Source organism: Podarcis liolepis (assembly GCF_965112155.1).
Source record: "Podarcis liolepis genome assembly, chromosome: 5".
NCBI lineage: Eukaryota > Metazoa > Chordata > Lepidosauria > Squamata > Lacertidae > Podarcis > Podarcis liolepis.
The window spans coordinates 95,883,046-95,897,056 of record NC_139556.1 but is presented as its reverse complement, the minus strand read 5'-3'; the positions used below and the strand labels follow the sequence as shown (position 1 = coordinate 95,897,056).

At 51.6% G+C, this 14,011-nt stretch overlaps 3 protein-coding genes across 8 annotated transcripts in view; all 3 read left to right on the top strand.

Annotated features, from left to right (window-relative positions):
* The window catches only part of FAM131A (family with sequence similarity 131 member A), a 56,964-nt gene extending 54,777 nt beyond the window's left edge, over positions 1-2,187 (top strand). For 5 of the 6 annotated variants that reach the window (XM_083504480.1, XM_083504478.1, XM_083504477.1 and 2 more), the window contains one exon: positions 1,273-2,186. In XM_083504480.1, coding sequence (XP_083360606.1) covers positions 1,273-1,793 — 521 coding nt within the window. In that variant the 3' untranslated portion in view covers positions 1,794-2,186. Of the gene's footprint in view, positions 1-1,272 lie in introns of all 6 variants that reach the window. The other variant, XM_083504482.1, reaches the window with a different exon arrangement.
* Positions 1-14,011, top strand: part of THPO (thrombopoietin) — a 305,395-nt gene that overhangs the window by 95,616 nt on the left and 195,768 nt on the right. The gene's annotated exons all lie outside the window — the stretch shown is intronic.
* LOC310707588 (alpha-crystallin B chain-like) lies at positions 9,403-12,487 on the top strand. Its single transcript, XM_083504708.1, has 3 exons — positions 9,403-9,694; positions 10,681-10,835; positions 12,239-12,487. Exons 1-3 carry the CDS (start codon positions 9,418-9,420, stop codon positions 12,410-12,412), a joined length of 606 nt encoding a protein of 201 aa, XP_083360834.1. The 5' UTR covers positions 9,403-9,417; the 3' UTR covers positions 12,413-12,487.

Below are 14,011 nucleotides of genomic sequence, written 5' to 3'. Positions count from 1 at the left end.
GGAAAAGTTACCTCTCTCCGGTTGCAGGAATGAACGTCACAGGGGTAGCCAAGGCAGAGAGCCACCTGCTCTCCCACGATGGGGAGGGCTACTGTAAGCCCTGCGAAAGTGTATGTGTGTGTTTTTAATGGCGCTGTGGGTTAAACCACAGAGCCTAGGACTTGCCAATCAGAAGGTTGGCAGTTCGAATCCCCGCGATGGGGTGAGCTCCTATTGCTCGGTCCCTGCTCCTGCCAACCTAGCAGTTCGAAAGCACATCAAAGTGCAAGTAGATAAATAGGTACCACTCTGACGGGAAGGTAAACGGCGTTTCCGTGCGCTGCTCTGGTTCGCCAGAAGCGGCTTAGTCATGCTGGCCACATGACCCGAAAGCTGTCTGCGGACAAATGCCGGCTCCCTCGGCCAATAAAGCGAGGTGAGCGCCGCAACACCGGAATCGGTCACGACTGGACCTAATGGTCAGGGGTCCCTTTACCTTTACCTTTAGCTAGCTTGCTGCAAATTTTGGGAAACTGAACGGGCTCAAAAAGTTTTCAGGGTGAACTCTCTCCCCCAAATTCACATTGATGATATGGGCCAGAGCAGCACCATTTGTGTTGGGATATGATTAGATGCTAGGAGACGATATATTTGTTAGATATTATCCTTCCCTCCTCATGTTTGTGAGTTCAGCAGAGTGCCACCCCTTTGCAGCTTAAAAGGGAAGCTTAGATAGGCTAGTTTTAGCCTTTTAGTTTTAATAATCCAGGATGCTTTGAGACAGACTGGATTTTCCTGGTATTTCCTCCTTTCCTCACCCTTAAAACTATAATCACTCACAAAAAAGGTAACAATAACATTCACTCACCAGCAATACATTTTAAAGAGTAACAGACACAGCAGCTTCGTTCCGGCAGGCTGAAAATAGTGATTGAGTTACTAAGGCAGACTTAAATCTAGCTTAAAAATGGAGTCTGAGCTGGAGCTCAGACTTGCAGTCGTTCTCACATTGTAGGCATGTTGGAGTTGAGTTAGGAAGACAATGCGTTCAGGCAGGGAAAAGCATAAACAGCTACGCCTTCTTCCTGCCAGGGCACAAAGGGAAGTGTTCTCACCAAGTTCTCTCTAGCAGTTTTACAGAAAAGGCCAGGCATCTTCACTTGGCCTCAAGTGGCCAATAACCAGGTGCAAAACACGCCTGGCTAATTTCGAACACTGCTTTGGACCTCGGGGCCCGTCCCCTGTGTCCCTTGAATGCCGCGCTGCTCACGCCCTCCCCTTGCTGTGTTGCAGATGCCGCGAGCCAGCTGCCCCCCAGCACGCTGCTGAAGGGTTTCCTGCACAGCCGCTTGTGCCAGCTGAATGCCCGCCAAGCCTCCTGCGACCCAGAGAGCGACTCCTCCCAGACCACCATCTCTCCGGAGACCTTGTGCTCCAGCCTCTGCAGCCTGGAGGACAGCCTCCTCCTCAAGGAGCTGGGCTCGCCCTCAGAACTGGCCGCCAAGCTGCTGGGCTCCATGTCGGGCGAGGAGGAGCTCCTCCTCTCCAAGTTGCCCCCACAGACAGCCGGGGAATGTGCCTTCCGGAGCCTAGCGCAGCTCGAGTGCCTGGACTCAATGTACTCCATGTCCTTCACCGAGTCCTGCCTCTCGCCCACCGAAGACGAGGGCATCCCCTGCAAGGACTACAAGGGTCACGAGGACAGCTGCCAGGTCCGGAGGAAAGTCTCCGATGTGGCCTCTTCAGGCGTGGTCTCCCTGGACGACAACGAAGAGGAGGAGGAAGAGCAAGAGGAAGACACCGGCGAGCAGTGAGACCCGCTCTCGCCGCGGCATGCTTCACCTGCCATTTTTCTGTCCTGCTCCGTGGCATCCGCCCTCGACCATGCTCCGTGGCCCGTCTGTCGTCCTGGAGCGGGGGCTCCCCCTTCCCTCACCGGGTGGCGGCCTGGCTGTCTGCAGGGCAGGGGGAGGCGGGGTGGTAAGCCGACCAGCGCCCCCCTGCCCTGCCCTCCTGCCTTCACCTCCACTGTGCCATCTGATCCAACCATTGAAGCCTGAGGGGGGGGGCCTCTCCCACGCGTGGCTCCGTGGATTTTGCCTGCTGCATTTTCTCTCTCTCTCTCGTGGTCTGTTTCGTTTTCTTTGCATGAGAATGTCTTGAGGGTGGGGGTGGGGGTGGGGGAAGAATCAAGCAAAGCGACAGAACAAAAGCAACAGTGGGGCAGCTGGACAAAACCCCCACCCGCCCACCCCCCAATTCCTGGGCCTGTTGGGAGCATGCTGTGCTCTCCCCGATCTCAGTGCCCCCACCCAGGGTTGGTGCGGGGGGGGGGGAGAGAAAAGGCCCGTCTCATGCTGTCCAAGTGGCATGGCTAAACTGTGATGACGACGACCCTTAAGACAATTTAACTAATATATATATCTATAAATATATATGTATATCTCCGCGCCTGACCCTTCCCCTTCCAACTTCTCTGGCTCGAGGTTGAAGGGCTGAAACAGAATGTGGAATGCAATGGATGCTTGATTTGTTATGCCTTTTTTTATATAAAAAAAGAAAAAAAGAAAAAATCCACACTGGCCCAAATGGACACTTCTCGGCTTTTACTGTCTTGAATTTTATACTATGGACCCGCCAGGGAAAAGAAGGGTTAAGGAGGGAGCAGGGTATTATGAGGTGGGGGGGCAGGGCTTGCTATGCGCTCCTCTCCCCCCCTACTCCCTTCCTTGGGAAGAAGCCGGGAGCATGGCAGGGCGTTGGTGGGAGCAGCCAGTCCTCCCACCCCAGATCTTTTCTATATTTTTGTATGTGTATGTGTGTGTGTGTGTGCGTGTGTGTCTGTGTTGCTGTCATCCTCGCGGGCACTGCTCTTCCTCCTGTGGACGGGTTTTCTAAGGGGTCCGCTGCTCCCTCCACGCTTTCATCCTGGACAGCCCGGGGTGGAAAAATACTGTGATCCTCATCCCACCTCTCCTCTGCCCCTTAGCAGTTCACCCCACTGCACAAGACCCCATGAGGAAGGGATCCGCCGCCCCCAGCTCTAAGCAGCTCCAAATGTGAGGGGGACCCTTACCCTCCAGCAGGGCTCTAAGGTGGTGCCAGGGGGTTAGAATGACTTCAGGTCCACTCATGCCTTGGCTAACGGTGGATTAGGGAACCTTTCATTCTCCCTTTAATTCCCCATTGTCCATGCGGCCGACTACTGCTGTTCCACCCTTTCTCACTCCTAAGCAAAGTTTCCTTGCGCTTAGAAAATCCACACAGGACGGCTGCATCAGCTGCATAAGGACTCTCCAGATTTATTTTATTATTTATTCCAATTTATAACACTCTTCACCCAAAGATACAGTATAAGAAAACAAAACACGTTACACAAAAAAAAATCAAAATAATAAATAACACCCACCCCTCCGCAGACACATTTAAAAGGCAATGGGTTGTTTAATTAGCCAAAGGTCTGGTTCTTAAAGGCATGTAATGAAGGTGCCAGGCAAGCCTCCCTGGGGAGAGCATTCCACAAATGGGAAGCCACTGCAGAAAAGGCCCTGTTTTTGTGTTGCCACCCTCTGGACCTCTTGTGGAGGAGGCACATGAAGAAGGGGCTCGGATGATGATCTCAGGGTCTGGATCAGTTCATGTGGGGAGAGGTGGTCCTTGAGGTATTGCAGTCCTGAGCCGTTTAAGGCTTTATAGGTCAAGACCAGCACTTTTAATCGGGCCTGGAAAGTAATTAGCGGCAAACACAGTTTGGGCCAGGGTAGGTGTAATACGCTTGAACTGTTTCCCCCCGCTGAGCAACCTGGCTGCTGTTTTCTGCACCATAGAATTAGGGATGAGAAAGTGTGGGGCAGCAGTAGTGCGGAGAACACCACATGGACAAGGGGAAGTTAAAGGAGGCACTAGGGATTCAGCAACCACCAGGGTATGGACAGGCCTAAATCTGTATGGTGGGTTAATTAGGCATACAGGCCAGGTTTATCGAGTCTCCAAACTTCTGTCAGTTTTATGCCAGCTCAATTGTTATGGCTGCTTCCCCAGGGACTGCAGAGCCCTTAGGGTTCTGTTAAAGATCCTTAGCACCTCCTCGCACAACTATTGTAGCAAAGTTCCCTGGGGAGGAGAGCTACGAAAAAGCAGTGTTAAGTCTGCAGCGCGTACCTATATGCCCAGAAAAAAGGGGGGACACAGATGCAAGCCTGTGTATCCCCTTAGCGTGCATTGCTCCATAAATCCTGCCACCTGCATGCACACAGGTGTACTGTAGCACAGGTCTGCTCCCTGCCCCCCCCCCACATGCACATGCAGAAGAGACACACACACCTCTTTTAAAGCAGTTAAAAAGCATAAACCCTTTCCCACCCACCAGTAATTCTGGGAATTGTAATTCTTAGGGTTGCCAATGTTTAAGACTGCCCCTTCTCCTAGGTCTATGATATCAGCCTGTTGCAGGTGAAGCTTCACTGTCCGCCACTGTTTCTCTATGCTAAATTGCTCGTCACCTGATAAATTTCAGTGGGTCAGGCAGTTGGTAAAGGCCCCAGGATCAGTAATAAAAGTTGGCAACCCTAATTCTGATAGGTGGCTGGTTCGCTTTAACAAAGATGTTTCAGCAACCCCAGTAGCTATGCTTCCATACACACTTTTGGGGTGAAGCCCTGCTGACTAGTTTTAAACCATTTTGCATTTGGCTCTTTGCCCCCATTTTAATCCCAGCTTTCTACTTGTTTCCTCAGTGCAGATGATCAACTCTAATGGATGTGAGGGCTCCCCCTGGTTTCCTCTAGAGGGAGCAGAACCTCCATGTTCAGAGGCAGTATACCTCTGGTCTAATCCACAGGGCTCATCTTGGGCTCATCTGAAGCAGCAATCGCGCAAGGCCCCCCCCCCCCAATCCCATGACTCTGCAGATTTCATTCTTTGGCACAACTCTTCAAGGCACAGGAGCCCTGCTATCTATTGCACTTGGTCACCCTGCGTTCAGCATGACCATTGAGAAATATCCCTGAAGAATGCACATCAGGAGAGAAGTGCGGTAAATGCAAACACATGCCCCAAAGCACTTGCACACACACACACACACACACACACACACACACACACACACACACACATGCATGAATACAGACCCCAACTCCCCTATCAAGACAATCAGGTCCATCCCTCCTGGTTTGGCTGCCTCTCCTATTTTTTGTTTTTAACCAGGTAATCCACAGAGAGCAGGTTGGGGAGCAGTGAAATGGGACTTCTGAGAGATGCTTCTGTTTAGTGTGTGGAACGGGGAGCAGGGAAAGAACCAAGTTCCTAATATCTCTCATGATCTGGAGGTGAGGGTAGGGGAAAATGGTTTGCAGGGCCACTGGCTTCGCTGGGTATCTCAGACCCCTGCAAACTCCTGACCTTGCTCCTCCTCCTCTCTTTCACCATCTACTCACCTGCTTAGAGCGAGGAAAGAGCAGCATCTTTTGCTTGCCTTGTGCTCTCCACTCTGGGTGGTTGCACTAGCTGGGCTCGGAGGGAGATGGCAAAACGACGGGCAGCAGGAACAGGACACGAGGTGGGCGGGCTCCAAAGTCTGGAGATGAGTGGTTACTGCTAAATGCAGAAATCTGTATGTGTGTGTCCCAGCAGGGTCCCACGCAGGCCCTGGTCTCTGTTCCGCCCCAGGGTTCTCTGTGTTCGTTGGCACCTTCTATGGAAAGTGCAATTTCACAGGCAGCTGCCCATCTTTTAGGAGAAGCAAGGCCTTTGGAAAAAGTAGCTCATTCCTAAGAATTTAAGGGAGCTGCTCTGTGGCAAGGGATAGACCAAGGGATGGACAGAGACCAGGGCATCTCTCACCAGCTATGTGCCATCCTGACTGGAGAGGACAGGTTTGCTGAAGGTGCGATGACGGTCAGGTACCGCAATGGTCCCTTGTAGCTATTTTGAGGCAGCTCTGGCACAGCCTACAAGGATGACAGTGAAAGATGAGGGACGAAGGGCTGAAGGACTGTTCAGGTGATGGGAAGGGGAGGGGAGAGGGAGGAATAAAACCAGGTTCAGTTCAAGGAGATCCCTTCCAGTCAAGGATGCTTGAGTAGTTATCATGGCTTCCTCCCCTCGCCACAACTTTGTGCAAACCCAGTCCAAAGTCGGTGGACCACCCTGCCCCACAACTAGCCTCTGGGCAGCCCTCCCCTTCCTGCCACCCCCTGATGCACCTGCAGAGCTGTGCCCCAAAGCCTATGCACCCCTCCCCCACTTTCCCCCATCCTCTCCAGCCCTTGCACTAAGCTCCCTGCCCCCAAATGCACAATATTGTTTCCGTGTGTCCCTGTTTCTGCCCTGCCCTGCTCCCGATGTATGCCCCTGGCTGGTACGAGTGTCTGTTTTCGTTCTGTTTGTATCTGTAATTCATTAAAAGGCTGGTTCTACCTGACTGTGTCTCTCCATGTGTGTGCGTCTTTCTCTGTCTCTGTGGACTGGCCCTACTAACTTCGCTCACTGCATCCTCCCACAAGTAGGATTGGGAGGGTGGTTTGCAAACGTTCCGCCTCCGGAGCCCTTTTCCCAGAGGGTTCTTGGATGGACAAGCAGAAGGCCTCCTCCTCATTCCCAGACTGAGAGCTTAACCTAGAAAAACACAGGGCAAGCTATCATTCAGGGGAGCCAATCTGCCACCAGTGAGCTTCTCACTGAGGGATCCCTGATGGGTTTCCAAGAAGTCGCAAGGTCATCCAGAGGAATCACTCCCACTATGTTCAAGGTTTGAGTGCTGCTGATTCAGTGGCGTAACGTGGGTTGCCATGGCCCGGGGCTGCACAGAAGGGAGGGAAACAGACAGAGTATGCAAGCACATCCAGTGGTATCTGTGCCACCCAGGAGACTGCACAGATCAGGAGTCTGGAGAGGTCACTTCATGGTTCTCATGGAGAAGCCATTTGCAATGGAAGTGTGCAGATGCATAGAGGCAGCACCAGGTGTTGAAATTTTGCACCCCTAACAATTTTGCGCCCAGGGCCACCCCACGCAACACCACTGTGTTGATTATTTCATTTTTGCTTGATTTATTACATTTCCACCCTACCTTTCCTCTAAGGAGCTCACAGTGGCAGGCATGGTTTTCCCTGCTCTCCATTTTACCCTCACAACAACCCTGTAAGGTAGGTTAGAGATGGAGAGTGGCCCAAGGTCACCGGGTGAGCTTCATGGCTGAGTGAGGATTTTGACTCTAGTCTCTAAGGTCCTAGCCTGAGACTCTAACCAGTACGCCGCACTGCCTCTCATGTGCAGCCACAAGGTAATCACCCACTCCCAAGAGGTGTGTGTTGGTAGGGCTGGGGAAATCTCAAGCTTTTCAGAAGTATAAAAAAGCCATAAGGGGGGAAAGAACCCCAAAGCTTTCAAATAAGGACCAAAATCCCTGTGTGTGTGTGTGTTAGAGAACAGAATGGCATGACTGGACTCCTGAACACGCTGCAAGGTTTTGTTGCAGTTCCACCACCCCAGACTACCGCAGTCTAATCTTTACCAGCTTTCCACACCATCTCTTCTGCAAGATCAGCAGATCTCAGCATATCCCCAGGGAACTGATCAATATGAACAACTGGCTGTGTTCCCATGAGATCTTACTTATAAACTCACTGTCTTCTTTTGTAATCACCACAATCTTCACTTAGTTCAAGAAATGGAGATCTCAACCCAGAGGTTAGATTTTTCTCCTAGGGGAGTTCTCGCTGCTGAAAATTTCTGCTGCCCTTTTCTGCAGTTTTGCAAGATCCTTCTTGAGATGAGATGACCAGGAGTGGGCACAGGGACCCACGTGCGGTCACCCAGAGACTGTGGTCACAATGACTGGGGTAGCACTGCCTTCCATCTTTGACTTGCTCCCATTCTTATCCGAGGATCTCTAGATGGTTTACCTGGGTCTCCTCCTGCCCTTAATTCTTACAACAACCCTGTCAAGGTAGGTCAGGCTGGGAGTTGAAGGCTTGCCCAAGAAGAGCTGTTGCTCGCCAGGCATCATAGGAGGTGGTGTGGAACAACCACAACATCATGTGATGGCAATAGCCAAGCCACCATCTGCCATCCTCTCCTTCTCTCCAAATCTGCAATACAGGAATAATAAAGCACTAGCCTACTCTGTAAGGCTGTTGTGTGAGGTTGTGCACAAAGCACTTTCAGCCCCAATGCTTAATATGGGCATCAGCATCGTGCTTCGTTCATAGGAAGCTGAGCCAGGCCACTGGTCCATCTATCCTAGTAATGTCTACCCTGGCTGGCAGCAGTTCCCTTTAGGGCTCTCTCTTAACCCTGCCAAGGAATGCTGGGGTTTGAACCTGGGACTTTGGCCCTGCATACCTGAAGGAATGTCTCCACCCTCATCGTGCAGCCAGGACCTTGAGATCCAGCTCTGAGGGCCTTCTAGCGGTTCCCAAATTGTGAGGTGGGGTTACAGGGAACTAGGCAGAGGGCCTTCTCAGTAGCGGCACCTGCCTGTGGAACGCCCTCCCAAGGAAACAAACCACTATCTGGCTTTTAGAAGACATCTGAAGGCAGCCCTCTATAAGGAAGCTTTTAATGTTTGATGTTTTACTGTGCTCCATGTTTTAAATTTGTTGGAAGCTGCCCAGAGTGGCTGGGACAATTTAGTCAGATGGCTGGCATATGAAAATAATAATAATAATAATAATAATAATAATAATAATAATAATAATAATAATAATAATTTATTATTTGTACCACTCCCATCTGGCTGGGTTTCCCCAGCCACTCTGGGCGGCTTCCAACAAAGATGAAAAATACACTAAAATGTCACATATTAAAAACTTCCCTGAACAGGGCTGCCTTCAGATGTCTTCTGAATGTCAGGTAGTTGTTTATCGCTTTGACATCTGATGAGAGGGCGTTCCACAGGGCGGGCGCCACTACCGAGAAGGCCCTCTGCCTGGTTCCCTGTAACTTGGCCTCTCGCAGTGAGGGAACCGCCAGAAGGCCCTCGGAGCTGGACCTCAGTGTCCGGGCAGAACGATGGGGGTGGAGACGCTCCTTCAGATATACTGGACCGAGGCCGTTTAGGGCTTTAAAGGTCAGCACCAACACTTTGAATTGTGCTCGGAAACATACTGGGAGCCAATGTAGGTCTTTCAAGACCGGTGTTATATGGTCTCGGCGGCCGCTCCCAGTCACCAGTCTAGCTGCCGCTAGTAGTCTACTACTACTCTAGTAGTAGTAGTAGTAGTAGTAGTAGTAATAGTAATACTGAGCTATGGCCCTTTCCCATAAAATAGGTCCTCTGCTGGACACTGCTCCCATTCCAAATATTGTGAGGTTCGGAGGGGGTGGGGGTGGGCTTCACCCTGCCCCATTGTTCTCATCACCTCTCACTCCCTGTCGCTGAGAATGCAGCCTCCTTATCTCACATTCCAGCACGAGGGCACAGCGACTAGGCCAATTATGGACATCTTGGCTCTGCTGGACCAGGACAAAGCCCTCCCCTCCCCCGTCCATGTAGGCACTGCAGACCCCTTAGTCCCACACTGCACCCAGGAGAGAGCTGCCGCCCCCATCGCCCAGGCCATGTCTTCGGTGAGCTCGTCCTCGTCCTCTTCCACCTTCCGCTCAGAGCACATCAGCACCTACAGCCCTGGGAAGCCTCGCTTCGAACCTCTGCTGGACCCTCCCCATGGGATCTTCGGGGCCGGGAGAGCTCGAGAGTCCTATGGGTACTCAGGTGAGTGAGCCCATCTGGGGGCAGCCAGGGGCACTGATCCCACAGGCTCTGAGCTTGAGCAACAGGAGGCAAGAGTCAGGGTTGGCCCAAGGGAGTGCCAGTGCCAGTGCCAGGCAAATGGACTTTCTGAGTCTTTTGGCTGCCTGACCTTAGGTCAGTGGCTGGGTGTCTTTGTTCAAAGGCCACATTCTGGGGACTGCAGCCAAAGCGGGCAAGGCCATCCTTTCTCTCTCTCTCTCTCTCTCTCTCTCTCTCTCTCTCTCTCTCTGTCAACCTCTTTCTCTCTTTTCTCCTCCCTCCCATCCCTTTCTCTCCATCCCACCCCTCCTCTCTGTCTCTGCCAACCAGTGGCGTAGCGTGGGGGGTGCAGGGGGGGGGCGGCCGCACTGGGCGCAACATCTGGGGGGGGCGCTCGCACTCGCAGCTCTCTGCCCCTAGGGCAGAGGGGGCGCAAATTATGCCTTGCCCCGGGTGCTGACAACCCACGCTACGCCACTGCTGCCAACACCTCTCTCTCTCTCTCTCTCTCTCTCTCTCTCTCTCTCTCTCTCTCTCTCTCTCGCCACATTGCTACCCTTTTTCACCACCCCCTTTCTCTCTCTCTCTCTCTCTTTTTCTGCCACCCCCTTTCTCCCTCCCTCCTTCCCTCTCTCCTTCTGCCATCCCCTTCTGTCTCTCTGTCTCTCTCTTTCCCCTCCTCTCTCTGCACTTCCATCTTTCTTCTGCTGCGACAGGAACAGGTCCTCCTTCTCTGCCAGAACTCTGAAGTGATGGTTTGCCAAGGGCTTTCCCCCCTCCACCTCCCATCACCCCATCCATTTCAGCTTCACCCCTTCCTATCCCCTCTCCGGCCCTCTTTCTCTCCCTCCAGCCTCCTCTTCCCACCCACCCACACCTGTTGTTGCAATGGCCAGACCTGTGTTCCAGGGGCCCACGCTCACCCCTCTGCATCTCCTCTGCCTTTGCTTCCCTCCACCCTGCCACAGGCTCACCCCCCTCAGCACACCCTTCTGCTCTGGGCAGCAGCAACGTGATCGCCAGTGGTGACAAGTACCAGGTCATGGCGGACGTCAGTCAGTTTGAGCCTCACGACATCGTGGTGACCACTTATAACTATTGCATTGTCATCCAGGCAGAGAAGGTGAGATGGCCAATGGCGGTGGGGGTGGGGTGGGGCTGGAATCAAAACTGCAGGAGGCATGGTTGCAGGCTGTTGTATGGGCATAGCCAAGGGGGGACAGATCCACCAAAAAATATTGAAAAGCATTGAAAAGACACACCCACACACCCAGCTCAACAACTTTGGCTGATCCCCTAAGAACAGTTCAATAACTTTGGCTGCCCACCCCCTCTAACAAAAATCCTGGCTACGCCCATGGGCTGATGGGTGGATTTTTGATGAGAAGCAGAGGATATTTTGTTTATTCATTATCCTCTTACTTGTGCAAGAATGCAAACACCTATTTCAGCACAGTTAAAAATCGCCATCCATGTGCAGCTTATATTTAGAAGCTTGGGAGACAAGGTTGTATAACCTTCTAGAAAGAACAATTATGATCTGCAAGGATGCTTAGGCAGATTCAGATCACCTCTCTTCTTATATGTGCAAACCCTCAGACAAAGAAAATCACCCCCAGACTCTTTTAGGCAAAGAAGAAAATATAAGGTTTACTCACTTGTAAGTCTTGCCAGGATTCAACACATACACTATTGAAAATCAAGCAGGCAATAATCCTAAAAGTTACAAAAATCTATAGTCCAGTCTGAAATGGAGTGCACACTTTTGAGGAGAGCTCGCAGAAGGCCGATCCCATTGTAGGTTAGAAGAAGAGAGTGCAGCCACAGGAAGAAAAAGATTAAGTCTTCTATTGTTCCCTTTCTTCCCACAGAAGTTTAGAGGATGTGACACCACATAGTCTCCTGTTTGTGACTCTGTAGCAGTCATGCATTTGTGATTTTGGCTGCAAATTTTCCAGCCCTGGCTATAGCTCGGGGGGGGGGGGTGAGGACAGCTTTGCATGGAAAGACCTTAGCTGGGGAGGGGGTGGGGACATCTGATCTGCATGCAGGAGAGCTAGGAAAATCCTTGGAGAGCCTCTGTCAGTCAGTGTCAACAAGGCACCCCCAAACTGGTGCCTTCCGAATGGTTTGAACGACAACTGCCTTCCACAAAGAACATGGCCGTGCTGGTGCAGATGGGAGTTGAAGCACGAAATTATAGGGGTGGGGGAACCAGATTGGGGAATGCAGGTGCAGACAGTTCTATTACTGAATTGAATGCATGGAAGACCTGGCTTGGGATAAGGCAGTTTCTTACATTTTATCTACTCAAAAGAACCAACAGCTAGAGATTGATGCCTCAGGTTTTCCCTAATTTGCGCACCTTTGAACTTTTTGTCCTGCTTTGGTGCATGATGGTAGGTGCTCCTTTGAAGAACTGAACTTATCTTTTAGCCAGTGTAAGTTTGGTACGTGAGATGTGTAAAATGCAAGAGCTGGTTTGGGGGGGAACGTCTAAGGCAGGGTGTTTTGCTTGCCCCACAGGTGGCCGAAGACGGCACTGTCTCCAACACTTTCACTCACAAGTGCCAGCTCCCGGCAGACATGGATCCTCTGTCCATCAGCTGCTCCCTGAACGATTCCGGCATGTTGGTCATCACTGCCAGGCGACAACTCCTGGCACCACCTCCTGTCTTCCGCACGGAGGTCAAGCTTTAACAGCGGATTTTGTCACAACCTGGGAAGCAGGGATCCTTCATAAAACTACCTTGCCTTGGGTAGATTTGTCTAGTAGTCTTGTTCTTGAATTGTTTGATTGGCACCTCTGAATAGCCCAATGTCCCACCATACACTGCTGCTGCAGAACCTTGGAACTTCTGCCTGAAATCCATGCTGGGACCCATCCCCATGCGCATCTCTTTTGCTGCAGGGATAAAAACTACCTGTAGACTTAGAACAGTGTGTCTATACTGAGTCACACTATCTCAGTACTGCCAAGTGACAGGCAGAAGCTGTCCAGGATTTCAGGCACAGAGTTTTCCCCAGCCCTACCTGGAGATGCCAGGAATTGAACCTGCGACCTTCTGCACGCGAGGCAGATGCTCTACCCCTGAGCTATGGCCCTTCCTTCCTTGGCCCTAGATGCAAACTAGGACTCTGGGGCCCTGCTGTGGGACTGGGAGACCCCTGCTACAATTCTGGAAACCACCACAGGAGCTGAAGAAGAGGCCCTTAATCTTGCTCAAACACCTCCCATTTTTCCATCCTTCAATAAAGATCACTTCCTGCCCTGCAAGGTCTCTTCTCCTGACTAGAATTGTCTCAAGGTCACCTTCTTCTTGGCTTCTTTCCCTATCAATTCCCCTCTTTGATAGAATGGGCAAGGATGAAATGGGACCCAGACCTTTATCTATTGCTGGAAGATTAGCTGTGTTGATATATTTTTTTGCAGCAAAAGCAATAAAAGAGTCTTGTGGCACCTCAAAGACAAATTGGTTAAGTCTCTTCCAAAAATTCTGGAAGGCGTCAGGTTGGGGAGTGCCAAACTTTATCTAACACCCTTGCAGGAAGGGAACTTGGTAACTGGCAGGTCCACCAGGAATGAGCCAGTGGGCCACAAACAGTGCCAGTTACGCCACGTTTTGCAGGACACTTGGGAGAAGATACCCTCAGTCTAGCCCTGCCTGCTCGCCATGGCCTCAGCTGCCCTCTCCTCCTGATCCCAAGCCCCAGACATGTCTTGAAGAAGAGGGCAAGGCACCTGAAGGCTGCCCTCCTGGCCCGCTGGGAGAGAGCAGGAGCAGGTGAAGAGACAGAAGCAATGAAGAGGAAGAGGAGCAGAGCCAGAGGGTTGACAGAGGGGGGGGCAGAGGGTCCCTGCTGGGGTGCTAGCAGAGGACAGGTGCCAGATCACAGCAGAATGTTAGAGTAGATGGGGCATTGCCCCCCAAACCCCTCTGCCAGCATCCTCTTGTCTACCTCCTTACTTACAACCAGTCGAGGGGGTGGCACTGCACACACCTTACATTTGAAGCACATCCAAAGGATATTGCTTCTCCCCAAGAATCCTGGCAGCTGTATTTTCCCCTTTGTTGTTGTTGTTTAGTCGTGTCCAACTCTTCGTGACCCAATTCCCAGCCCTCTCAACAAACTGTGCTTCCCGGGATTCTTTGGAGAAGGTCAACACACTTTACATGTGTGTTGAACAGTCTTCATGGTATGAAACTTGTCCAATTGGCATCACAGTGGTACCTCTGGATGCAAACAGGATCCGTTCCAGAACCCTGTTTGCATCCTGAAGCGAATGCAACCCGTGTC

Bases quoted from the DNA above. Each gene is read 5' to 3' on its own strand.
- LOC310707588 (XM_083504708.1), top strand. From the start codon at position 9,418: ATGGACATCTTGGCTCTGCTGGACCAGGACAAAGCCCTCCCCTCCCCC. The intron at 9,695-10,680 runs GTGAGTGAGCCC...ACCCTGCCACAG, and splicing joins AGAGTCCTATGGGTACTCAG to GCTCACCCCCCTCAGCACAC. The intron at 10,836-12,238 runs GTGAGATGGCCA...CTTGCCCCACAG, and splicing joins TTGTCATCCAGGCAGAGAAG to GTGGCCGAAGACGGCACTGT.